The 26,300-nt window shown below is 33.4% G+C and overlaps 1 protein-coding gene across 8 annotated transcripts in view; it reads left to right on the top strand.

Annotated features, from left to right (window-relative positions):
• Window positions 1-21,233, top strand: part of LOC140443381 (uncharacterized) — a 742,015-nt gene extending 720,782 nt beyond the window's left edge. For 6 of the 8 annotated variants that reach the window (XM_072534614.1, XM_072534615.1, XM_072534616.1 and 3 more), the window contains one exon: window positions 15,755-21,233. In XM_072534614.1, the coding sequence (XP_072390715.1) occupies window positions 15,755-16,557 (803 nt within the window). In that variant the 3' untranslated portion in view covers window positions 16,558-21,233. The remainder of the gene's footprint in view (window positions 1-15,754) is intronic. The other 2 variants (XM_072534613.1, XM_072534618.1) reach the window with 1 other exon arrangement.
• Window positions 21,234-26,300: the final 5,067 nt, after the last annotated feature.

The following is a 26,300-nucleotide window of genomic DNA, read 5'->3' as shown; positions in this document are numbered from 1 at the left end:
GGTCTTCTCGACTAGACAGAGCGGCGAATTGTTCTCAAAACCGGTATGGTTAAATCGGCTTGTCTCCAGAAGGTTCGAATTGTTGTTTTTATTACAAAGGGGGACCCATCGTGTGTCAGGTAGGCATTACCTAAAAAATACGTGAATGAATGAAAATATTAGTAATAAATATATTTACGGTTTTGGGTCAGAATTTATCGTAACATTTATATAGATTAGTTTTTATTTATATAAAAAAACGTATAAAAATACAATAATAATTGTCAGAAATAGTAAAAAAATTACGAAAATAAAAAAAAATAGTTGAAAAATTGCAAAAGCATAAAAAAATAGTAAAAAAAATTATAAAGTCATACTTCTTCACTTTCTTCATCATCGTCAGAGTCTTCACTGACATAGTCAGATTCCTCATTTTCTGACTCTGATTTCATTTTCAGAATCTGAAATTTACCAATTGTATTTATTTTTAAGGAACTGAATTAAATATTTCAAAAATGTATATTACATAATGTTAATTTACCTTCGTCAGATGTTATATCCTTAAACGAAAGGCTTTGGGGACCATCGAACCAATAATGGACATATTCATTATCAATCAATGTCCACCCACAATCCTCGGGTATGTATTTTGTTGGTTTCCTTAAATGTGCATTGCACCAAATACTAGAAATGAACATGGTCTTTTTTATTTGCTGGAGAAGTTCAGCTTTACTTGGAGGCATACTCAATGCATCTATTCCTTTGACTTGCCGCTTGAAAACAATCTCACTTGTTTTTGAGTATGAAAATGCTTTGTCAAAAAGCTCAACTCTCGCAACTTCATGAAAAACGCCATGATTAATAGTCATTTCTGAAGGAGAAATCTGCAATTTACTGGTTGAAGACCCTCTCTAAGGCACCGTGGGAGTGTATAAGTGGCCATACTTTGACAAGCCCTTACCGCCCATATGGTGATATCCGAAAAAGAATGTCACGCACTGCACACCAAAACCAGTATTCTTACTCACACGTATACATATTTCTCCGACGCTTAGAAGCGCGAAATACAAAACAATTCTAGAACAGCTGATTATCGGATATTTTGGGAATTAAATTAATTAAATTACAATAAGTATGTTTAAAAAGTTTACAATTAAATTATTAAACAATATCTAACTCATCACGATTTTTTTCAATTTTTTAAAATGATTTTTTCGTTTTTTAAACATTTATTTATTTATTTTATTATTATTTATTTATTATTCAAACATTCTAATTTATAATTAAACAATGATTGCTGTAATAAATATATGTTTAAAAAAACAGCTATTTATTAAAGAATTAATCTGAAAAATAGACGCATACACTAGGGCCAAGTGCTACTGAAAAATTATATTTAAAAAAATGTTTTTTTGAAACTTTACATTATATGCCCCGTTTTGAGTGTCAGACAAGTTATGAAATGTATTCAACGTTTAATTTAAAAAAGAAATATGTTTGAAAAAAAAATGTTATTAATCATTTTAGAGATGGCGTGAGAAGGGCACGTTTGACGCGTCAGACTGGAAAAAGAGCTTGCTCTTGGTGTCAGACAATAATAGAACCGTTAGTTTCCTCGTTAAAGCAAGACATACAGAAAAAAATTAGCTGGTTATTTATCATTTTTGCACAGACCGTTTTTCAGTTATGTTGGGGGGGGGGGGGGTGGACATCTTACCGTCCCATCTATGGCGTCATATTATTCGCGTTTTATTATTCACTGAAATCAAGCCATTCAATAAATATGGCAAGAGTGTGTATCATTTTTGCACATGTCGTGAAACGGTCATGTTTGGGAAAATATAGGGGGAAAATGCCCCCGAACCAGAAAAAGTCACAGAGGAAAACTGTGGCGGACTTGGTCTAAGGAAGCCGTACAAAAAGTTTCAAGAGAGTATAAATCTCTAAAAAATTTGCCGGCGGGCACTCTAACTATAATGCATTACAACACTTATTTACTATCCTTCATTAAATGTGACCGAGCCACAATTCTTAACATTTGTAATCTAATTTTATAAGAGCTTCTCTTATTCTATTTTTCATATTGTCTGGCGTTATTGGAGGCTTCTGGTATACAAGGTCTTTTATACATGAGCTCCACATGAAAAAATCAATTTTTGAGAATTCTTGTGATCGCAGTGGCCAAACAGTTGGTCTCCTCTGCCTATCCACCTCTCAGGAAAGTTGTTATTTAGATGATTGTGAATAGGAGCAGTTTGGTGAACTGGAGCACCGTCGTGTAAAAATCACATTCGTTGTCGAATATTAAGCGGTACATTTTGCAGTAGTATTGGCAAATGATCATTTAGAAAATCCAGATATCCAGTCAAAAAAATGTCGGCCAATCACATAATCGCCAACAATATCACCCCAAACACTTATAGACTACCTACTTTGACTATGAGTGTTAACAAAATAAAGATTGTTTGATGCATAGTACTTAATGAAAATTATAACGGATTCACCATTCCATTTCTGTGAAATGTAGCTTCATCTCAAAAAAGCACATATTCGAAAAAAAATCGGTTTCTTTGCACTTCCTGCTGAGACCATTGACAAAAAGCCAATTTGCGTTGATTATCATCGACTGTCAATTCTTGATGCGGTAAGGATGCAGTTTATGTTTACGAAGGTTTCATATTATTATGTAATAATCTGAAAACTGTCATTTTCAAAGCCTTCCGTTTACGGTTTAATAATATGAAAACTGTAATTTTTTCAAAACCTACCATTTTACCTTTGTAACTGACACTATTCCCTTTTACTTATTAATAACTGCGCTCACAATCGGCAGTTAAGAAAGTTTTATTAAAAATTCCTGGCTTAGAATACTGTTGATATAACAATCTAAAAATTGTTACATCAATTGTATATTGTTTTGCTTTCTGATTTGTGTGAGTTATTTATTGAATACCATAATGGAATTATCGACCGATCTCGCACTAAAAACTCACCCTGTATATGTATATATATATATATATATATATATATATATATATAATATATATGTATATATATATATCCGACACCCTATTAGGGTAAAAGGAAGGGGAGAAAGAAAGAAAGTATATATATATATATATATATATATATATATATATATATATATATATATATATATATATATATTTATAAGTACATCTTATGGTTTCGAGTACAAAAACTAGACTAGACTGACAATATAATCTGAAATATAAATTATTTCTTTGTTTGACCTCTAGTGTGTGGGTCATGTATTCTGCCAACACAGCATTTTCGCATAAGATATCTGCATATAACAGTGGCGCAGACTATGCTGACTATGGTAATCCTCACGATATAAAGTTGATAATCTTTGATAAATCGGTTAATTGGGTTCTGAGTACTGACACTATTTTCTTGTGTCGGTGTGTGTGTGTATATTTCACACCGAATATTTTATATTTTTTGGCGATAAGCCACAATGATTATAATTAAAATTATATATCTTTTTCTTTTTAACTTTCCACTTCTTGTCCGGAAATCGCTTTCAAAACACTCAAACAATTATAAAAAATTGGTATAATACTGATCAGGGGTTATGATTCCCGATGATTGACAACGGCACTGTAACAAGATGTTATCCGACTTCAATTTCTATACTTGTCCGTATACAAGGAAAAGTTTCAGCTACGGTCAAAGTCCAGTCATCAGCGATTTAATCTCTAAAAGTAAGACACTGGCTCTCAAGTGTCTTTTTCTTCCTACTTTATAAATAGGCTTAATGCCTGTTTTACTTCGGTTTTTAGCCTCAATTGACGTTGTCCGACCATCTTTTCCTCGGTCGTCCCAATGATCTTCTTCCATTTCGCGATTTTTCTCTTGCTATTTGTACTGTTCTATTTTCTGTCATTTTTTCGATATGTTGATTCCATTCCACTTTTCTTCTTTTGGTCCACGCGTTTATTTCCTCTATACCACATCTCGCTCGTATTTCCTCACTTCTTACTCTGTCTCTTAGAGTTTGGTTTGTTCGATAGTTCGAACTTATTGAGATTTTCTGGATTTGGCACATCGTTTCATGTTATTTTATTTCTTGATACAACATCGTCAATAACAGCTTCCAGGCTAACGTTTGCAGATTCAACTTTTTCTACAAAGCAAAAAAAAGTAAACTACAAACAGAAATTGTGCATTCCTAAATAACTTACCTATCCTTCTTGTATTAGGCTTCTTTTGGTTAGAACTAGAACCTGCAGTAAATTCTTTGCAATTTTGTGTTTGTTTGCAAATTTTACCTTTTTTTCTGCGAGACTCATATTCACTACTGCATGAGTCTGAAGAACCATCAGTAACATTTTCATTGTACACTGGATCGGCATCGGAATCATAAAACGTACTTTCAGGCATAGTGATATCACTAAAGTCACTCTCCTTAGCAATTCTGCGAAGTTCGTCTTCCGATAGTCCTTTACGGAACATTATCTTCTTTTTTAGTTCCACTTTTTAACAAAAAACTGAAGAAAAAATAGTCTTAAGCTGGATTTATAGATTGACGGACTGTAGACGTAGACGCACTGCAGACGTAACAAACGGACTATAAATTTTATTTCAATTTATAAATCGACGGAGTGGAATTTTTTCGCATGAATAGAAACAGTGGCTAGAGTTGGTGACCATGATACTATAATATTATTTTATTATTTATTATTAATATTTTATAAATTCTTAACGTTCATTGTAACAAATAATCAACAAAATCAAAATTCGATTATGTTGATAAAAAACTTTACAAAATGGTGGGCGGGACAGACAGTTCACTTTGGTTGACAGCACAAAATTCTTCCTTTTGATTGGCCAGACGCAAGTAACGCACTGTAAAAGATGAAAGTTGCTCAACTCTTCCGTTGCAGTGCGTTTCACTTACGTTCCGTCATGCGTTTACGTTCATTTATAAATAAGAGTACACAAAATTCTATGTTGATCTGTTTCCAGTGCGTCTACGTTTACAGTGCGTCAAACTATAAATCCAGCTTTAGCCTCGTTAGACGTTCGAACCGATACTGACTGAAGTATGCTAGAAATTATAACCTAACCTGTTTGTGAACACGTGGTTTAACGGACCAACTTCTGATTTTGTTTACCACATACTGTTTACACAAATTTATACATAAGAAAGCACGGCAAATGCGATCCTCGACGAGCCACAGCTTTAGGAACATAAAACTACAGTGTGTGCCAGTGTGGTACGCATGGGGCTTAACGTGTTAAATATCTAGGCATCACATTATCTAGCCACGGAAAGCTTGAATCAGAAGTGGAAGATCAAGTGAATAGAGCAAACAGAGCCGCGGGTTGCCTGAATGAAACAATATGGAGAAATAAAAATATCGGGAAAGAAACTAAAGGAAGAATTTACAAAACAGTCATCAGACCAATAATGACATACGTGACATAAATAAGACCTGACACAGAGAGGAGAAAAAGGATGTTAGAAACAGCAGAGATGAAAACACTTAGAAAACTTGATGGTAAAACACTATGGGATAGAGCTAGAAGTACAGATATACGACGTAGATTCAAGGTGGAGAACATCAAGGGCTGGGTAAGAAATAGAAGAGTAGAATGGAACGGTCATATAAGCCGAACGACAACAAATAGAGTAGTTAAGACGGCAAGACACGATTCCTCAATAGGAAGATGATCAGCAGGAAGACCACGAAAACGCTTGAACGACAACTTACTGGAGGCACAATAAAAAACACACAGTCGTGTCTACATGAAAAGAAGAAAATGAATACATAATAACAAATTTTTGCATAATTGCAATTGATGTATAATACAAATAAACTATTACTATTACTGTATTAATATAAATGTTTTTATAAATAAAACTACTTAATAGCATACAATATAGTGGGTAATTTCCACTACCGCATCTAAAAAATAGCTTACGGAGATATTATATCTTAGTGGTGAGCCGATGGGATGGGAGGGGCAAACTGATGCCCTCCTGAAAAATCGAGTAGTTCCGGCCCTGCTTAAGTATTCTCTGTAGTTTATAACCAATATATTTTTAGCAAGATTGCTGAATATTACCAAGTAAACGGAAAAAAAATATTATTACGGTGTCGACTTTAAAGCAGAAATTATCAAAATTGGATTTGAAGGTTGAAAGGTTTGAGACATGTCATTTTTTGTATTATTATTGATCAAAATTTGGATGTGACTAATAATAAATCGAATATTTATACATCAACCCCATAATGATGCTCGTATCCCGGAAATGGAACAAGAAAAGTGAAATTATATAACACGATTTCGAACATATCGGAAAACTTATTATAAATGGATATATAAGGAGACCAAAATGGCTTTAGAGATAAAGGATCATAAACCTACAATGTGGTATTATCTTCTACAGAATTTCTTTACGGCACAAATAATTTTCTACTAGGTAGTTCTTAAAAAATTTACTGATGATAATTAAATTTTATTGTAAATAAAAGGAGCATTAACAAAATTTATTGGCTATTCCTTATTATCATCTTTCCGACACTAAACTGTTCTACGCCATTCTGTTTTTTTCCAGATTAAAACTTGCCGCTGTGAGGTCTGATTTTACAGATTTCTACGGGAACTTCAATAAAGAAAGATACTTGAATGTATAAACGTAAATAGCAATATTATGAGCGTACGAAAAGTAAAATGCGATTATAAAAATATTAAACACAATATCTAACGTCCTGGAAACATACAAATTACGAAATAGTAGCAGAAATGTTGAAGTAAAAAGTATGAAAAATATAGAGAAAAAAATATAAAAATTTATTTTTGTGTATTTTATTGGTTTATAACATTTTTGAAAGTTATTGGTAGTGTACATTTAAATTCTCTTGCATTTAGTCAATAGATTTTTCGAAGGGCTTGCTTCTCTTCACCTGCAAAAAACCCACTGCAAAAAATTCTAAAATCCAGCCCCGGAATACAATCGGGAAAAGAGAAGACAACATAACAAACGAACAAGGACTTTGAATATATAACATATGAAATATGCGAGGATGGAGAAGCAAGTCACACGAAGTTATAGGAGGCTTTATACATGTTTATAGCCTTCTTCTTCTTCTCGTAGCACTACAACCCGGGTGGGTTTTGGCTGACTTCACAACTTGCTTCCATCTTGAACGGTCGTCCATAATAGTTAAGTCAGTGGGTAGTCCCATTGTTCTTAGATCTGACCATATATTGTCTCTCCATCGCATTCGTGGACGTTCTAAGGGCCTTCTTTCTGTGGGGGCTTCCTCCCATATTAACTTGGCGAGGCGTTTATTAGGCAGTCTATGGACATGACCAGCCCATCTTAGACGTTGGAATTTAATCTCTTGGACTATATCGCTCTCTCTATACATCTATTATTGCTATTATACTATATGCTATATTGGTTGCTATTAATGTCGTGATAAGGCCCAAAGATTCTTTTGAGGATTTTCTTCTTAAAACATTTAAGTTTTCTTTCAGTTTCTTTGGTCAGGATCCACGTCTCACACTCATACATGAGCACCGGTCTAATCACCGTTTGATATATTCTAATCTTTGATCTTTGTGTTAGGCTTTTAGATTTAATAGTATTGTGGAGGCTGTACATACATCTATTTGTTGCCTGAATTCTTCCTTTAATCTCTTCCGCGATATCGTTATCTGCAGTGATTGCTGCTCCGAGATATTTAAAACTCTACACTCTTTCAAAGTTATATGGGTCTATTGTAACATTTTGCCCTATTCTATCTCGTCCCTTTTGCCTGTTGATGCACATGTATTTGGTTTTTTCTTCGTTTACCCTTAAACCAGTTTTCTTTCCCTTACCTCCAATTTATTAAAAGTCTCCTTCACATTGGTGACTGTGTTTCCCACAATGTCAATGTCATCTGCGTCTGCTAGTAGTAATTTTGGTCCATTTACTGTCAGTAATTCTGTTTTAAGTTGTGCTGCTCTTACTACTTTCTCCAGGATGAGATTAAAGAGGAGAGGTGACAGCGCATCTCCTTGTTTCAGGCCACTGCTTATTTCGAAAGATTCTGAGTGTTTGTTACCTATCCGTAATCTGGATCTACAGCTATTCACACATAACTTAACAAGCTGGATAAGTTTTTTGGAACTTAAAGTTCTGCCGTTGCATTCCATATCTGATACCTTTTAATGCTGTCGTACGCTTGCCGGAAATCTATGAAGAGATTATGGATAGTTCTATTGAATTCCCATCCTTTTTCAAGCAGCTGTCAGAGTAAAGATCTGATCTATGGTCGATCTATGTTTTCTGAAGCCGGCTTTGTATTCCCCCATTAAATTTTCTACAAACGGTGTCAGTCTACTTAATAGGATGTTTTATAAGATTTTATATGCCGTATTATTAAGTAGGGAGATGCCTCTATAATTAGAGCACTTGGTTTTGTCTCCCTTTTTATGGATGGGGATTATTACACTTTCGTTCCATTTTGTTGGTATTTTCTCTTCATGTTTTCTCATCATGTTCTCGTCATGTTTATAGTGGAGTAGAGAAATACAACAGAACACAATCAGGAGTATCAATATTGATAACAAAGACTTAAAAGGAAACCTGAAACGCAGGGAGCAAATCAATGTGATAATTATTAGAGTATCTATTACGGAGTACAAAGAGCATGAACTCGAGATAATTGGAATATATGCTCCATCAGAAAGTGTATCAAAACCAGATAAACAAATATTCTAAGAAACCCTATCATAACTTATTGAAAGTTTAAAGATAAGCTGTTGGTAGATTTTAATGCTTGGAAGGGGAAAAAACAAATGATCAAGTCGTAGGAAAATATGGGGACGATAAAAAAATGAAAATGGGAACTGAAAATTCTAAACAGATTCTACCAACAATAAAAACATACACAAGTATACCTGGGCCCAACCAACGAGAAACTCGCAAGTCAATTATGGATTATATTATCACAAAACACGAAACACACATACAAGCAAAAGACAAAGAAGAAGAAGAGTATTAAGAGGATGAGAGTGCAGAACTGACCACTATATTGTAAAATCAAAATGCGACCCACAGTATCGATCGCGGACACTACACGTAAATGACAACCAATGTAATGATCCACGTAAATTTTGGTGGAATGTGATTTTAAAAAAGGTGTTAGTAATCATAAACACTTGTTCTTCGACAAGTATCTCCTCCAAAATATTAAATCAGTACCGTCTATCAAGCCGGTCTTCCATCCTGCGTGCATTATATGTCTCTTCCTTTCTCTACAGTAGAACTTCTTTTACAAAGCGCTTTTCTGTTTCTGTCATCTTTTTTAATTTGAAACCTATGTTATGTAGGACTTGCCAGAAACTTGTTTCGCCAATATCACCACAATCGCTCATATAAAATTATACAACATTGTATCTAAATTCCCATTTCAATAATCAGTTCACTATTCCCATTTTTATTGAAAGTACATAAATTGCATAAAAATCTATTTAGATTAAGAGAAGAATACATAAGATTTTCTTTTAAATAAATTGCAACTCCACCTTGTTTCTTTTTTACCCTACAAAAGAAATTAGCTAATAAAAAGCCGGTTAATTAATTTTAAATTTTCTTCACTTTGTCAGTGCTCCGAAAAACATATGACGTCATATAAATTTTTATCCACAAGAAAAGCATTGATCATATCGACTTTATTTGAAATACACTGCAAATTTGCATGAGACACGCTTGCCGTACCTTGTCGAATTAGTTTGTTGATAAAAATTTGTATAAGTGTCTAGGTTTCTTCCTCCGTCTCCTTTAGTGCTGAAAATTTTTTTTGAAATTAAATCTCCTAACTGCAGTTTCTTTTGGCCAAATGTTAGGTCTGTGGACTTCGTCAATTTTATCGAAAGGGAAAGATACCTTATATGTAGAGTATTTGTCGGTTCTATACCATTCCAAGCAGTTAAAAGTAATATCGGGCATCGTCTCACCCAAGAATTTTCGATTATCGGCTTTTATTTCAACACCTAGTGGTGTTTACAGTAGACTATTCGTTGCTTTCAATAATGGTTTTGTATTTGTTTTCTTTTTTCGATTGGATATTTCAAGATGAGTGTCCTGTTTTTAGATTTTTTTATTTTCTTTTTGTTTATCATTCATGTATGAATGAGATCGACTTTGTGTTTTTGTTTAATGGCAATTTAAGGAACTGAAGGAGGAGCATTGTTAGTTTCCGCAATAAGGTACTTATGTAGGTTACTAATTAGAGTATTTACACTTAAAACACGCCGTGGCATTTTCAATAAAACAGCACTAACTCCAAACAATACATTTAAGTGGATTATATTAAATTTCATTTGACTAATAAAATGACCTTACCTTAACCCCTGTACCTGTACAAGTGTATGTGTTACGGGAATTGTTTTAGGCAAAATATGGTCTTAATCTTTTCTTAAAAGGAACTATTTTTATAATCTTGTTTTATTCTAAATAAATTTCACGGTAACTAACATTTTTTGGTGTTAAGTGTCACCAGGAAATCTTTCTATTTCCTAGGATTTTTGAGTTGTCAATTGCCGCTACCCACCCAAAGCATCAACTTACGTATTGTTTTTTAGTTGGTCAGTTGAATTTTTGCTTAGTTACTTAATCCGAAGACCGTGTAACTCACCAAATAGACTTGATATAAAGTCTTTATATCACAAATTCTAAAAACTAAGTTTGTTTCTCCCCATTTTTAAAATCCTATAATTTATGCTCACACATATTTATCATTTTTTAAAGTTGTCTACATTATAGGTTACATAACTTAACGACCACATTTAAAGTAAGGGAACTTTAGGAAATGTATACGTATACAAAATTCCTCTGAATGTTACAGAACAAGAAAAGCTACAATTTAACACATTTTTTCTCCCCAGCGGGGTTATGATATTCAACCAAAACCCCAACGATGTAATTTACTCCCTCGTAACATAAAAAACACGCCTTACTCACATTGCTTGTTATCGTTTTTTTTTTTGTGCGTACTTTCAAATTTTATTTAATGTAACTTTTATTTGAACTTTTCATAAAAAAACACCCGTTGCTAAAATGTAGCTGACAACAACTGTCAGTTAATTAAGGATATAGAAATTTCATTTATTACGTCATTTTTCATCTTTTTTAATTTTGACCTGCACAGCTTGTTTCGCCATTATTTTTATATCTTGTAGATACACATAAGACATAAAGAACAACCTTAATTTTTCAAATGCCATAAACTAACCACGAAATTGTTTTCCGTAAAAATATTTTACGATGTCATAATTCGGGCTCACTCGCAGAAGAAAAAAAATTATCTCGATGTGGGTTTAGCACGTAAAAAATTTACGGTACATACTCCATATAAATGACTGACCGTAAAATAGAAAATGTGGGTCGTAGGTGATATAATTCCCAACTGTACAATATTTTCCAATTTCATGCGATGGATATATGTAATATCTACTTTGAATAGCATTAATAAACGTACGAGATAGGATTCAATTCTGGTGGTTATATAGATACTAATAAAATTGATTCATCATTGCGATAGTATATAGTACTGGTATAGTATAGCCGCTGTGCATGTGCCACGAATATAAAATGGGAGAATTTTAAAGTTGTCGTTATTATTTATGAATTTATGGATATGAAATTATTTTTAAATTAGGAATAATTCTAGGATATTTGGCCATTAAACAGATACGGGAAAAGTAAACATGCAATATTCTTAAACACAAATATCTCATTACACATTATAAAAAATATACATATACAGTGCTAGTCAAAAGTCCGTTCCACCCTCGTATCTTTTGAACGGTTATTGTTATAATAGTGAAATTTGGAGGAAGGTAATAAACAGACATAGGCCTCTCAACTAGTCATAACGTAGGTGACGTAATAGTGACAGATGACGTTACAGCGCCACTGCGACAGATAATTTTAAATGGGACCTTATGGCAAGTGATACGTCGTTTGAAAGCTATTGAAAATACCTATTCAGTCATTTAATTAATAAATATTTAACAACCAGTTCTTATAGTAAGTGTTCAAAATGTGCTCTATATACTAACTACCAGTAATGCATCCTATTTCTAAACTCTTGGCGTAATCGTTCAATTGCCGAATTCATCTGGATTATCCTCCAGAATTTCAAGTATAAACGGTTCAATTGCATTGTAATATCTCCAGATACACTTCATCGGTTAAGTTAATATTGAGAAAAACAGCCCTAACTATGTGGTTTCCCAAAATACCTGCCCAAACATTTATTTTTTTTTTGGAAATTGAGTATGTGTTTCACGAAAGACGTGAGGATTTGTGTCACTCCTATACCTCACATTGTGTGAACATTTTCATTGAGAGAAAAAGTACGTTCGTCACTAAAACAAATTGTTTTTATGTAATCGTGCTGTTGGTTAATTTTACTTGACATATTTTCACAGAATTCTAGTCTTCGGTCGGAGTCATTATCTAAAAGTTCGTGCACAATTTTTAATTTGTTTGGATGAAAGTTGTTTTCTGCCAACACTCAGTGTACTGTCTTTTTTGACTGATTCCATAGCTAGATGCAACTTGTGCTGTAGAAGTAGAGTTTACTACCATTTCTAAAATTGTCAATTTTTTTGTCATCACCAATTGTTGGTCGACCAGATCGTTTGATATCTTGAACACTACCTATTTGTTTAAACTTCCGAAGAAGCTTTCTCAAATAAGCTCTCGATGTAGGGCGATCGGGGTACCTCTCATTGAAAAGACGTTCCGCTGCATGGACATTGTTACTACATTCACCAATTATTATGACAGCTGCTACTTTGTCGGCTACAGTACGTACCATTTGTAAAAATTTAAAAGTCTCATTAAACAATAATTAAACTAAATATTAACTAAGAACAACTAACTAAAAACAACTTAACTAAACTTGAATTGACCAAACTAAGCGGAAACAGAAACTAAATATTGAGCTATAAACGCTTTTGCAAACTAAAAACAACTATTGAATTGACAAACGTTAACTTTTTTGACAAATAACCAAAAGCGGGCGTTAAATTTTTATTAATTAATTTATAAACTAGAACTTTCGTATTTATTTAATTTATTCGTCAAAATCATCTTAAATCCAAACAAAATTAGTATGATTAAATAGGTATATCAAAATAATTAGAGTTTCTCACTTATTTAATAAATATTCTAACGTTCACCTCTGGTTAATTGTCAAAAAAGTTGACGTTGACGTAAGAACAATTAGAGAATTGAAAAACCTCAACTTTTTGACAAATAACCAGAGGCGGAGGTTTTAATATTTATTAATTAAATGCGAAACTACAATTTTAGTAATTATTTAATTTATTCACCAAAATGAGCTTAAACTAAAATAAAATTAGTATGGTTAAATAGGTATTTTCAATACCTTTCAAACCAGTTATTACTTGCGTAAAAGATACGAGAGGGGTAACGGACTTTTGACTAGCACTGTATAAGGTGTTGCTCTGAAACTCAGATTTTAATAAGGAAATGGATTCTTTATATGCTTTTCCAAAAACAATTCCACCAATGTGAAGAAATTTTTTCTTGAGTCAATGAATTCTTCACCAAAAGAAACCAAAATGATACAGTGCCTTTTGAGGTAGCTATATGTATAGACATAACATTCTACCATGTGCTTGGCAGCAAACAGGTCCAAGTACTGGTCACGTACAGAACCGTACAAAGACCTTTTTTGATTTTAGTTTATAATGCAAATTAGAATAAAACAAAGACACATTAGATATTTATTATAAAATACATATATTTACAAATAATTATCTTCAAGTACTTAGTTAAGTAAGAGGCATGGATTTTAATAAAAAGACTAAGTTTTTAGCGAGAATTTTATTTTAAAATTGTATATTTTATTAATTATTATATTACTCTGATTAGACTGATAAATGCATTTTACATTGGTTATAGAATAATCCAGGTTACTCATAGATACGAGTATTCAATTATACTAATGTCGATTTTCCTTTCGCTACTATCCACTTTGTTCGCGTGTATAATCAATTGCTTTACGTCATCTTGCACAGATTGTCCGAGGTCCACATCTCAGTTTCCGTTTTCTCAACGACATGAGTGACACAATTTTGCTTTCTTACGGTTGCGAAACCGTCTTCGATCAACTGGCGCACCTCTTCGTTTTTAAAAGTACTATTATGAGTAGCTATATATCGCTTTACTTGGTTGCACATCATTTCTATAGGATTTAATTCGCTATAATACCGAGGAAGCCTTAAAATTGAAGCATTATGTTGTGTAACATATTCATCAGAAGTATACTTATCGCATTAATCTTTAAAAGTACGCGCTACTTCTAATAGCTCGGATTTCAAATAACATTCCTCGAAAGAAAGTCTATTTCCGCTAGCAATTCCTGGATTGTAGCTTTATTGCAGGAATTGTTAGGGAATCTCTCTTTACGGGAGTGATACGATGTATTGCAATAACATTCCTGCCATCATTATTTGGTCAATTCGGTATTAAATCACGACTCAAAATATGTATCATCCATTTCATCGTAATAGTCTCCATAATTTTTCTTTGGCATAAAAACACGTTGTGCACCCGAAAGGAAACCTCCTGAAACACCTGCACGCAATAAAACATATCGCAAAGCTTGTTTGGTAGGTGCTTTTAAACCTTTGAGGGAAGCATCGCGACTCTTATGTATTGTGGTATCGTACTATTCGTAAGTAATAGATTGCAACATTAACCCACGATTCGTCCAAATATATAATATTGCCATCATCTCTTCGCAACCTCCGTATAGTTCTCAAATAATCGTGGCGCCAATGAACAATATCCTCTCAATCCATCATGATGCTTCTTCGGCCAAGTTTCTTTTAAACAAATCCGATTTCTTTCAGAAACCTGTATAAAGTAGAAAGAGACAACGATGGTATATTCTCATTACCTTGTATATAGTTATATATACGCTTTAATTATAGCGGCAAATTTTTCATAAAAAATTCACACTGTTGTTCTTTTTCTTTTTTGATATTGTAAATCCTTCTTTCGCTAACACCAGTCATCATTGAAGTACGCCTTACAGCAGCACTCACATTAAGTTGTTCCTTATTTTGCAAAAAAAAACACAAAACATTCAACACTGCCAGTGTAACGCAACCATCTAACCATGTTTAAATTTATAAGCCTCCATGCTCTCTGCTCAAAGTCGGACTAAATACTTTAGTGTCGTTTCATTTTCCAGATTCACCCATACCCATCCAAATGCTTGGAGGTTATTATATGCTAACTAGGACAAACAAGTTTATGACCATATTTGGTTGATTATGTTAATGATAATAATATGTAGCAGAACTTTTACAAAAAAAAAAATAATACTCGTACGCATATTATTCAATTTGGATAAATCGAGCAGTATTTGACGTTTTATTAGTAAAATTCATATTTTTCGTTGTCAGTAACTTATCAAAATGCTTCTGTATATATTTCTAGGAATTATTCGAATTCGTTGAATCACTTATAAACGATATATTATTAATTTTTTAACATCACTACATATTTGTACATATTTTCAGAATTTTTGTCAAATATTCAATCATTACAATTTTTTTACAATGCTTTTTTATTTAACTGTATACATAATATAAAATATTATACTTATGGGGGGATGCATTTTATGTAGAAACCAAAGATATTTTGGTATTTTACCTATAAAAAATGTTAGGTGTATATTTTAAAACTTTTTTTATGTTTTAGATGGCGATGAAGATTCCCGATCCTTTGATTTCGACCAGCCCCATCGAAAAGGTCAAATTATGCTGGACACTGGACCTAATCATTACCCACCAGATCTACTACCATTTCCTCCTAGGTTGGCTCAGGTCTCACCTGCTGGAAGTTCCGCATCTACTGTTGCAGATACAACCCGTCTTCCGCCAACACACGGTCCACAGTCCCCTCTTCACAGTCCAATCTACGATCAACTGAATCTTTACCGTACCTTGCCATACTCCAGATCCCATTCTCCGTTTGTAGGACCCCCAGCTAGAATACCTCGAACAGGATACGTTACAATTCCAAGACGCCCAAGGATGCAAAGTTGGAGCTCTGAGCCTCCCAATGTTGATGAGCTGATAGCGGAACCATTATATGACAATCTGGGTGCCAGAACTACTGCCGACGGAGGTACTAGTACTTTGTCTTTAAACAAATTGGACAGCACTGCGAGTACTCCAAGATCCATTCGACTTTTGCCTCTGAGTCCAACAAACTGCGATCCAATCGCTGAGAGTCATGAGTCTCCTCCCAGCCAACCTCTTGCCAGTCAAACTCTCCCTAGAAATTTACATGCCACCAAATTAACGCCATCGAAGCTCCAGTGGACGAAAGACAACGCAGATGCTTTACGTAGCCCTGAAAAGAGAAATTCCATGTCTTCCTTGCCAGCTGACGGACAGCCAATTAAGAAAATTCCTCCAAGGCCACCACCAAAACCTAAGAAACGTATTTCTACCGGACCACTGTTTGAGGACGAAGGGGAAGATGGAACGGAAGTGTGAGATTGGCTTAAATCAGTGCGAGTAGCACTGGTTGTGACATAACGTGGTCCAAACTTGTAGTGATAGCTTATAAAAGACAGCTTGGACTGACTGAATAAAAATTACGAAACAGTGCCTTAATTAAATTTGAAACATGAATAATAGATTTTAATTCTTCTTTTGGAGGAGCAAAATTTATTGATCAAACATGTTCTTTAAAGAAATAGACATTTTCTTAGCCCTTAGATTTCTTTATATATTTATTAGAATAACCAATTGACCTTTTTATTTTAACGTGTTAACTCTTTAACTGCCAAAATATTTGAATTCTAGATTTACAAAAAAGAAACATTTAAGCATTTATGGATAATATTTTGTAAACAATTTAAAAACAAACAAATTCTATAATTATTTTTATAAAGTTAAATAATTAATATTATATTTAAATCCATTTTACATCAATTTTTTTAAGTATTTTATTTATTTCGATTTTACTTGATTATTTAAATACTTCTCGATCTACTAATACAACATGAGTCCTCTAATATAATTGAATTTCTTTTTCTTATTATGTACTATATAGTCGCATATCATTTCCTAATCTAAAAACTTCTTTGAGGATACTAGAAAAAAATTATTAAAGACCTTTTTGAATGTTGTTGTCTGTATACCCATATGTATGTCTGTCTCTGTTATAACTCGTGAAGTAAAAGCCATAGAGTGTCCTTACACTTAAAACTTAAGTTCCTGTTAAGTTCCAGATAAATCCGAATAGAGAGGACATAGAGAACACAGTGTTTCACATTTGGGGTTAAAAATTCAGAACTTGAAAAAAAAATTAATGAAAAAAAATATATTCAGTATCATTGAGTTCCATAAGACGCTTAAATTGCTAGTATTCTGCAGGTTAAAACAAGTGGGTTTGTGCTTCATATGTTGTCGAGATTTTTGAAACTGTATTGTGTTTATTATCCTATAAATGGTGTTGTTGTTCAGCTGTTGTAACTATTATTTTGCTTAAAGGGGATTAAAAGGGGGGGCTGAAAAATTACTGGGCTTGGGGATAGGGTAAGCAAATAAATTGAAACGTTTGCGAACGGCTACTCGTGTTTTGGTTGGAGATGTGAGTCATGGATAAGGATTCCTTTATTTGAGGGGAACTTACTACAAAAAATAAATAAATAATAAGATATGACAATTAGCTGATACATAACACTCTATTTATTTTTTTAAATTTTTAAATTGGCCATGAAAGCAAATCTTAGTATATTAACGAACAATGTTTATTTAGCAAAATTTAACAAAAGTACTTTCTTCACTGGCTAATTATTTCTTTTTAAACTATTAAAAACGTTTGTTACTTTGGAATTAAATACAAAAAGCACTGTCCCACACAAACTTTAAATGATCTGGATCCGACCTATTTGAGACACAAAATGGAGGCTGACAAACACCAAAATTGGGCCTCAGGTTATCCTGGATGATAACTATATGAATCTTGAAAACTCGGCTGCTTATTTTCACTGAAAACCACGTAGGCCTCACTTAGCCCTCAGAAATACTGTTATCAAATCCCGTGACACAGAATACAGCAACGAACCGGTGATTATCCCACTTCACAAAGATTGCCACATAGCATTTGAGCCTAATCACCTTCTTTTTAACCTTCAAAACTCATTCGAATTAAGCAAAAATTTGCCTTGGAAAGGATATTTTTTCGTTCAGACCTCAATTAGTTTTCTGACTACTACTTTATCGAATTCCCGATGTTACAAAATTCTTCATGACTTCAACAATGAAATCGACTGCTTTCGCAGCCGGTTCATCGAGTAGTGATCTCATCACCCAAAATCACTCTCTTGTCCGCACACATTTTCCCACCAACCCAAGTTGAAAGATTGTTATTTATTTCCTGCGTAAAATGTCTAGGCGGAATCAAATCAAGATCAATCGAAAGAGCAATTATAATTTATTATAAACAGACTCGAAAATGTTTACATTACCAATCTTGGTATCAAAAAATCGCAAAAAAATTAAAAATCTTTTTCGATGTTTTATTATATACGGGGTGAAATGAAAATGCTACACTGTTAAAATAATTAAAATGCTATAGAATACATCATAACGAATTAAAAAAAATCTCCAAAATCTAACTGTTAATTTTAGATCTGCAGAATTCTACACACAAAGTTTAATAGTTTCTCCACGAGTTGCAACACATTTGTAGTCTTAGAAATGGGAATCGTTTACTTATTTTTTGTTTTACTTGAGAATCTGTATTGAATATTTGTCTCAGTGTATCATCGCCAGTACAACTTCTGCTTGATATTTAGCCTCCATAGTCTAGTCCAGCAGGAGGGTACTTTTCTGTATGCATGGAACGGTGGATAATTGAAAACTAGTCCCATCGTAAAGTACGGCTAAAAATACAGGGTTACGCAATTGAACTGCTACCAACTTCACATCGATATATCTGGCAACTCGATAATGACAGCTACGTCAAAGTTGGCAATACTTCAGTATGTTTATAAGCTGTCAAAAACATTTGCTTTTAAGTTTTATACATACAACAAAAGTTATTTGCAATGGAATTTAAACGTAATAGTGTGATTGCGTTATATTTGGCTGGAAAATCACAACCAGCTATTGTTCGTCAGCTCAAATACCTCAAAGTGAATAAAATGTTTGTGTATCGCTCCATAACTCATTATAATGATACTGGTAGCATTGCCAAACGCTATGGTGGTGGGCGAAAAAAAAACAGCATTATCACCTGAAATGGTTCGGAAAGTGAAGACTCGACTTGAGCGAAATCTACGTCGTAGTGGTAATCAAATGGCCAAATAATTGAAAATATCCCAGCGAAGCATGTAACGAATATTGCAAAAGGAGCTCAAGGTCAAGCCTTACAAGTTCCAAAAAGCACACAATCTTACACCAAAGCAAAAAAAAGTTCGGCTTGAAAGAGCAAAGGAGTTGTTACGCCTGCGCGAACGTGGCGAATTTTCGAACATAATGTTCTCTGATGAGAAAAATTTCCCTATTGAGCAGTTCATAAACTCTCAAAATGATCGTGTTTACTTGACCGAACGCACCTACGAAAGTTTGAGCTTACGAACGAACTTCTCTTCTTTGTCAACCATTTTCCATCCACTCCTGAATGTAGGTCTCTCCCAATTGCTTCCATCTTTCTCTATCTTGCGCCAATCTAATCCACTGTTTGCCTGCCACTGTTCTTATGTCATCTACCCATCTTTTTTGAGGTCTTCCCATGCTTCTTGTTGTCGTCCTTGGTCTCCATTCTAGAATTCTCCGTATCCACCTGTTGTCATTATATCGGGCTACGTGACCTGCCCAGGTCATGAACGAACACCCGAAGTAATTTCCCATTTCAAGTAATGGTATGGGCAGCTGTAACCACCGATGGACGCTCTCCAATCATTTTTATTGAATCTGATGTCAAGGTCATTTGAATAGGTAACAGTTCAATTGCGTAACCCTGTACAATAAAAAAGATATATATGTTTATATATCTTATATGTTTATATATATGTTTATATATAAAAAGTTTATAGGTAATTTAAAAGTTATTAAAAATTTTAGTCGAGAAATCGAATATTTAGCCTCCCAATTTTCAGACCTCATAACTTCTTACATGATGCAAATTTCTGTAAAAGCTGCATAGAAAGCTGGAACCTATTTTGACTGTTGAATCGATTATTTACTGTTGAAAAAATTGAAGAAACTTTCTTTATCAATGAGTTAACAAGCCATAAACAAATAGCTTTTCGCCCTTGCAGAATCAAAAGCATTCAACGGGCTAGTACGTGTTGACATTACGCTATTTTAAAATTTCAATAGCCGCTCGATGCCTGCGTATTATCACACCATGTACTAGCCCGCATTGTGCTTTTGATTCTGCAAGGTTGTAAAGCTATTTGTTTATTGTTTGTTAACTCAATTAAAAATAAAGTTTTTCCATTTTTTTAATAGTAAATTGTCAAAATAGGTTCAAACTTTCTATTTATGTGCAGATTTTAGAGAAATATGCACCATGTAAAAAGTTATGAAGACTAAAAGGCTAAATCTTCGATTTCTTGACTTTAATTTTTAATAACTTTTAAACTATAAGCTTTTTATATATAACATGTATAGCTTTTTTAATGTATTTTTAGTCTTTACGATGGGACTAGTTAATTAAAATATCCAAATTTGAAAATTTATTTATAAATACATTGTTTATAAAAATTGATACCACTTGAAATGGGCGACCTACATATATTCAGCGAAAATTTTTACACAAGATAGAATACTTTTCAACTATCTACTCTTCTATGCATACAGACAGTGATGTAAAATTTCGTTTCTTTTGGATATTTGTAACGATTCGTCACTTTAAATATCAATACCCGATACTTTATACTCGTTACTTTCGGTACTTTTAGTCTTCAACTACTGTCTGTGTCAAGTTAAGAATTCATAAAGGAGCCTTATGGGAAGCGGTGATGCCAGAACTACCGATAGACTGAGATAGGCGAGAGTAGTGGAGTTGCAGCGAAAAAGCAGGGCCGAACTGCATGTTATATTGCACATTAGACGTTTTTTCACTTAGGTAACTTTAAATTTTTTTTGTTTTTTTGAAAAATAAAAATTAAAGACATGTCTTTTTCTCACAACAGTTATTTATTAAATTTCGGCTTAGGTCATCATCAGACTCTTAAAAATATTCTTAATTGTTTAATGAACAAATTGAGTGAGTATTGTGGTAGATATTATTAGTGTCAGTAAAAAACATAAAAAAACAATAAAAACTTCTGTATATTTTAAAAAAAATACAACAGAACCATAGAAATGTAACAAATTATTTGGTTTTTTAGTTTGACATTTATATATTTACAATATTACAATTATCAAAAACTATGTACATTCTTCGTCCATATCCAAATCGGAATTGTCACTACTATCATATAAATCTATAACTATGGGAGTTACGTCTTCCATTAGACCGTCCACTTCCCAAAATTTTTTCTCCAGAGTCATTACATGTTGAATATAGTTTTTCCAGTTATCAGACGTAACATTTGAAAACGCTTTTTTTATGAGGTCCTCCATATCCTTCGCTTTGAAGGTGCTGTTATTTACGGCCACATGCCTTTTTACTTGGCTCCATACCATTTCAATTGGATTTAATTCGCAATGGTATGGAGGCAAACGAAGCACTTTGACATTATTTTGTTGTTTACAAAGTTCTTCAATTTTGTAATTATCAAAATTTTGTTTAAATTGCGCGACTACCTCCAAAAGCTCGCACTTCAGATAATTTTCTTCAAAAAATATGTCTTTTTGTCTTAACCAGTCCATAATGTTATTCTTATTCCACGATTGGTTAGGCAACAACTCGGTTTTTACACTATGATATGGAGCATTGTCCATAACAATAACCGTTTTTCGAACTAAGTTGGGCAACAGTTTGTTTTCAAACCAGTTCTCAAAACACGGACCGTCCATTTCGTCGTGATAATCAGCGCTGTTTTTTTTTTGCAAGGAAAAACATTTCAGCACCGTTTACAAAACCATTTTCACTTCCGGCATGGACAAGGATGAAACGTGGTCCACGCTGAGTGGGATGCTTTAGTCCAGTACTTAGCCCTTTTATGAACGCATCTCTTGCCGAGGTGACGGTTTTGTCTTTCCATTCTCTGGAAACCGAGTGCCCCACATTGACCCATGACTCATCCAAATACACAATGTCATAGCCCTCAGCCCGATATTGTTTAATGGCCCTTAAATATCCATGCCTCCATGCAATTATATCAGGACGTTCTATTAGCACGGCACTTTTATCACGTTTTGCATAAACAAAGTTCATGTCTTTTAACAACCTGTACATTGTACTGCGGGTAAAATTTGGCAAGTTTTCGTCTTGGTTCACTTTTGGCAGAAGACGATTCAAAGTAGGAGGAATGTTTTCAAAAAAAAAACTATGCACTGTTCGACGAACGCCGATACGAACACCTTCATCGTAAGTATAGTCTCTGGAGTTGTTTCGGCAACGGGTTCTTTTTCTGTTTGTTTTTACCTCAGAAAGCTCACCTTCTTTGTCTTCCTGTACGATTTTTTGAATCGTACGAACTGACACTCCTGTCATCGCGGATACTTTGTCGAATACAATACGTTGACTTTCATCTCGAAGCAAATTAATGTGGTATCTCACTACGTTTAAGATCACTTTTTTAGCACTCAGATGTAAAATTTGACCACTTTTAAACGGCAAAACTGGATCCATTTTAACAATATAATTTTTTACACTTGAGATTTGAGTGCGCGATGGTTATGCCTTAACCCTTGTCCGGGCAGAAGAATTTAAAAACGTAATCGGGCAGTTTGGGCTTATGTATACAGACAAACATATAATCTCCACTTCACCTAATTACACTATTTTGAAAAACATACCGCTCATTTATCTATAACTCATAAATCTGTCTGCTTTCCAAATGTGCTTTCCAAATGACACTATTGTTTGGAATGACTAAGTACATAAAGAGAATTAGAAAACTATTAATAGTCAATTATAAAGTAATCAATATTGTTTACTGTTAGGGCCTGTTAGCCCGGCTTGCCCGATAATGGAAGTTTAAGCACAATATCTTAATTATTATTGCTTTCTATTTATTAACTATTGTGAAAGTAATATTTTATAAATAATTTTGAGAGTTGACACCTAAGCTGTCAGAATTACCTGTGCCATAATAATTAACCAATTGCGTAAAACCTAATATTTTAACCACTAATAAAGACATTTTTCTAATAATCTTTAAAATCACTTCCCTGAAAATGTAACCATATTTATAAGTAATTGTAGTCGTTAAGCTTATTAAATAGATACGTACCTATCTTTTTAAAATAAATTTGATTAACATTGGAAAATATAAATAAAAATTTGAATATAAATAAAGAATGGGTTATTTCGGCCGGTCCTGCATAGTCCCGTGAACTATTGGCAACATACGCCCGTAAGAAATGCACTGGCCTATCTGTTCAGTTGTGAATTCTTAACTTGAAACAGTCTGTAGAGTACAATATTTGTGACTTTAGTGATAAGTATTTAAACGGTAATGGTAATAGTTTTCGGTACTTATTATTATTAATAAAAATAGTCCAAACTTGGTTAACTGGGATTTTATTAAACATAATAAAAACTTCTTTATTTTCACAAATCAAAATAAAAGTACAAAATAAAATATTTTTACAAATCATTCTTTTTCTTCGCCTGCCATATCAGAATTATCCGACGGCGACGTTGGCGATCACCATTGCGAAGGGTTCTTGATCTTCTGCAATATGGAATAATTGTCCTGTATTTGATCATATAAATCATTAGTACAATGTAAAAATAGTAGCTTTGCTACATTTTTGATTTTTATCTGTTTTTGCGTTCGATTACTATTTGACCGTCTTTAGAAAGTCCGCGTTCGCATGCAACAGAAGTGGCACGTAAGCATAAATACTTTTTGGATAATTTAGATAACCAGGGATACAATATTTGCCTCTCGCACCACCAAACGAGAGGATTCTTTTTTCTTTCAAGGTTTGGCTCTTCAGAAAACATTTTGATTTCGGCGATGGCGACTACCGTTGGTCACATGTAAAGAGTTTTTTGTATCGAAATGTATCATGTATCAAAAGTCTGCCAAATCATCGTAATTTTTTGTATTGTCCAATAGGTTTTCTTGATATTTTCATTTGTTTTATTAACGGTTTCATTTTCAACAGATAGATATTCTATAAGATGAACTAGTTCACCATGAATTTGTTTTTGAACTCTTAAATTGTCGTTATTGCTGAATGCGTTTATTTTAAATCTCGGATCCAAGAAAAAAGCTTTACCCAGTATAATATTGTTTTCAGGATTTCCAAAACGGACTTTTGCTTGACTAAATACTTTTACTTTAATGAGTTCTAAAGACGACAGTAGTACTTTTATAATAAGTGTAAATTTAGAGAAGGTTACTTGCTTTTTTGTGCTCAGTAACTGATTCAAAAGGCTTTAAAATATGGCAAAGTTCTTTTACTATCGTCCAATCTTTTTCAGTTTGAAAGATTAATAGGATTGAGCAAAAGACCAACTGTTGCAGCCAAAGGTCCCGATAATGTAACTAGTCTCTCAAATATATAGTATGTCGAGTTCCACCTGGTTGCCACATCATTAATCAACTAAGGGGGTTTCGTATGGTTACATTTGATTTTGAGTAGGTATAATTTTAAAAATAAATCCAAACAAATGGTATAAGACCTATAATTAAATGCAAAACGAAGCCTCTCAGTTCTAGTTCTAATTCCAACGACTCAAAGCAAACAAATATTTCAAACTAGCAAAGTGAAATATTAGCTTCTTTTTCTGGACCATCGTTCTGCCAATTTCTTTTCATCTATATTAAATAACAGTAGGTTTCTTTTTATTACAGTTTGCAAGTAATAGTGTAAATATCAAAGAAACCGACCCCCCCCCCCCCCATTTCGGCAGGTGTCTTTAGTCTTTACCTATGATATAATACATGTAATATCCATACTCCATCGTTGGTCTTTTACATTACAGCGCGTCGCTGGTGCCGCCTCGGTTTATCTTTCGAATTGCTGATTACTAACATCTCAATCGACAAATAATTTGTTTTGTTTTGTGTTGACGCCATTCGGGTATTTCGTTTAGTTTACTATAATGGTTATCTGTACCAAAAGTAACGAATATTTCTAACAACTAGGAATCGGTACTTTGGACATTGGACAAATTGGTTACTTTGTAACGGGTAGGTACTTTCTTTACATCATTAATACAGAAGGGTACCCTGCTACTGGACTAGTCTGAACAACTTGTATATTACTAAGTCTGCCCCTATTGTATCAAATGTTTTATGAAAATTTACATGAGGTATAATATATTTTTGTAGGAAGAATAATGCAGTTAATGGGTTTCTATACCAAAACTAAAAAAATGTAACCGGGAAATGTATAATTTAAAATTTTTTGCGACACTTTATATTATTTCGATATATGTAATATATTTTTTATCAATATGGACGCATATTAATTTTTTTATATATTCAATTCATTCGAGTAGTGTATATTCTATTCCATATCTATTTTTGTCCGATTCACATGTGTGATTATAAAATGAAAAAAAATTTAATAACAACGATAATAGAGAACTGACGCGGCATGAAATACCGTGACACGGAATCATTAAAAATTTGAAGGACCTAACAGTAGATCATTTATTCCACGCAATGTGAAAAAACAATCGTAGTGTCGGAACATTTTACTGGCTTAATGAACTGAAATAAATCTCCAGGATACAAAGGAAAATATAGGGGAGGTGCTTTTCACGGGCAATTTTGATATCTTCAGTAAGGTCATTATATCGAAAAAGTTGGCGAATTTGCTAGAATTTAGTAATTATACGAAAAAATTGGGAAATACTGGGAAATTTTAATGTCTTAAACAGTTACTTTTGCCATTTTCACAAAATGTCATTTGTTATTTGAATTTTCATCACAAACATACGCAAAAATAAAACTTTTCAACTATTTCTTTTAAGATTACCATCCACTTCCAGTTTTTCTGCCGATGCTACCAGTATCTGTAACTAAGAAAATTAGTGTCATGGTGAAACTGTTATGAGTTTAATTGGGCTGAGATCAACCGACTTTCCCTAATACACGACACAAAGCTGCTATGCTCGTTTAATAGCAAAATCTGGAAAGGCGGCT

This window comes from Diabrotica undecimpunctata, chromosome 6 (assembly GCF_040954645.1).
Source record: "Diabrotica undecimpunctata isolate CICGRU chromosome 6, icDiaUnde3, whole genome shotgun sequence".
NCBI lineage: Eukaryota > Metazoa > Arthropoda > Insecta > Coleoptera > Chrysomelidae > Diabrotica > Diabrotica undecimpunctata.
The sequence above is the reverse complement of the archived record's forward strand: the minus strand, read 5'-3'. Positions and strand labels throughout refer to the sequence as shown.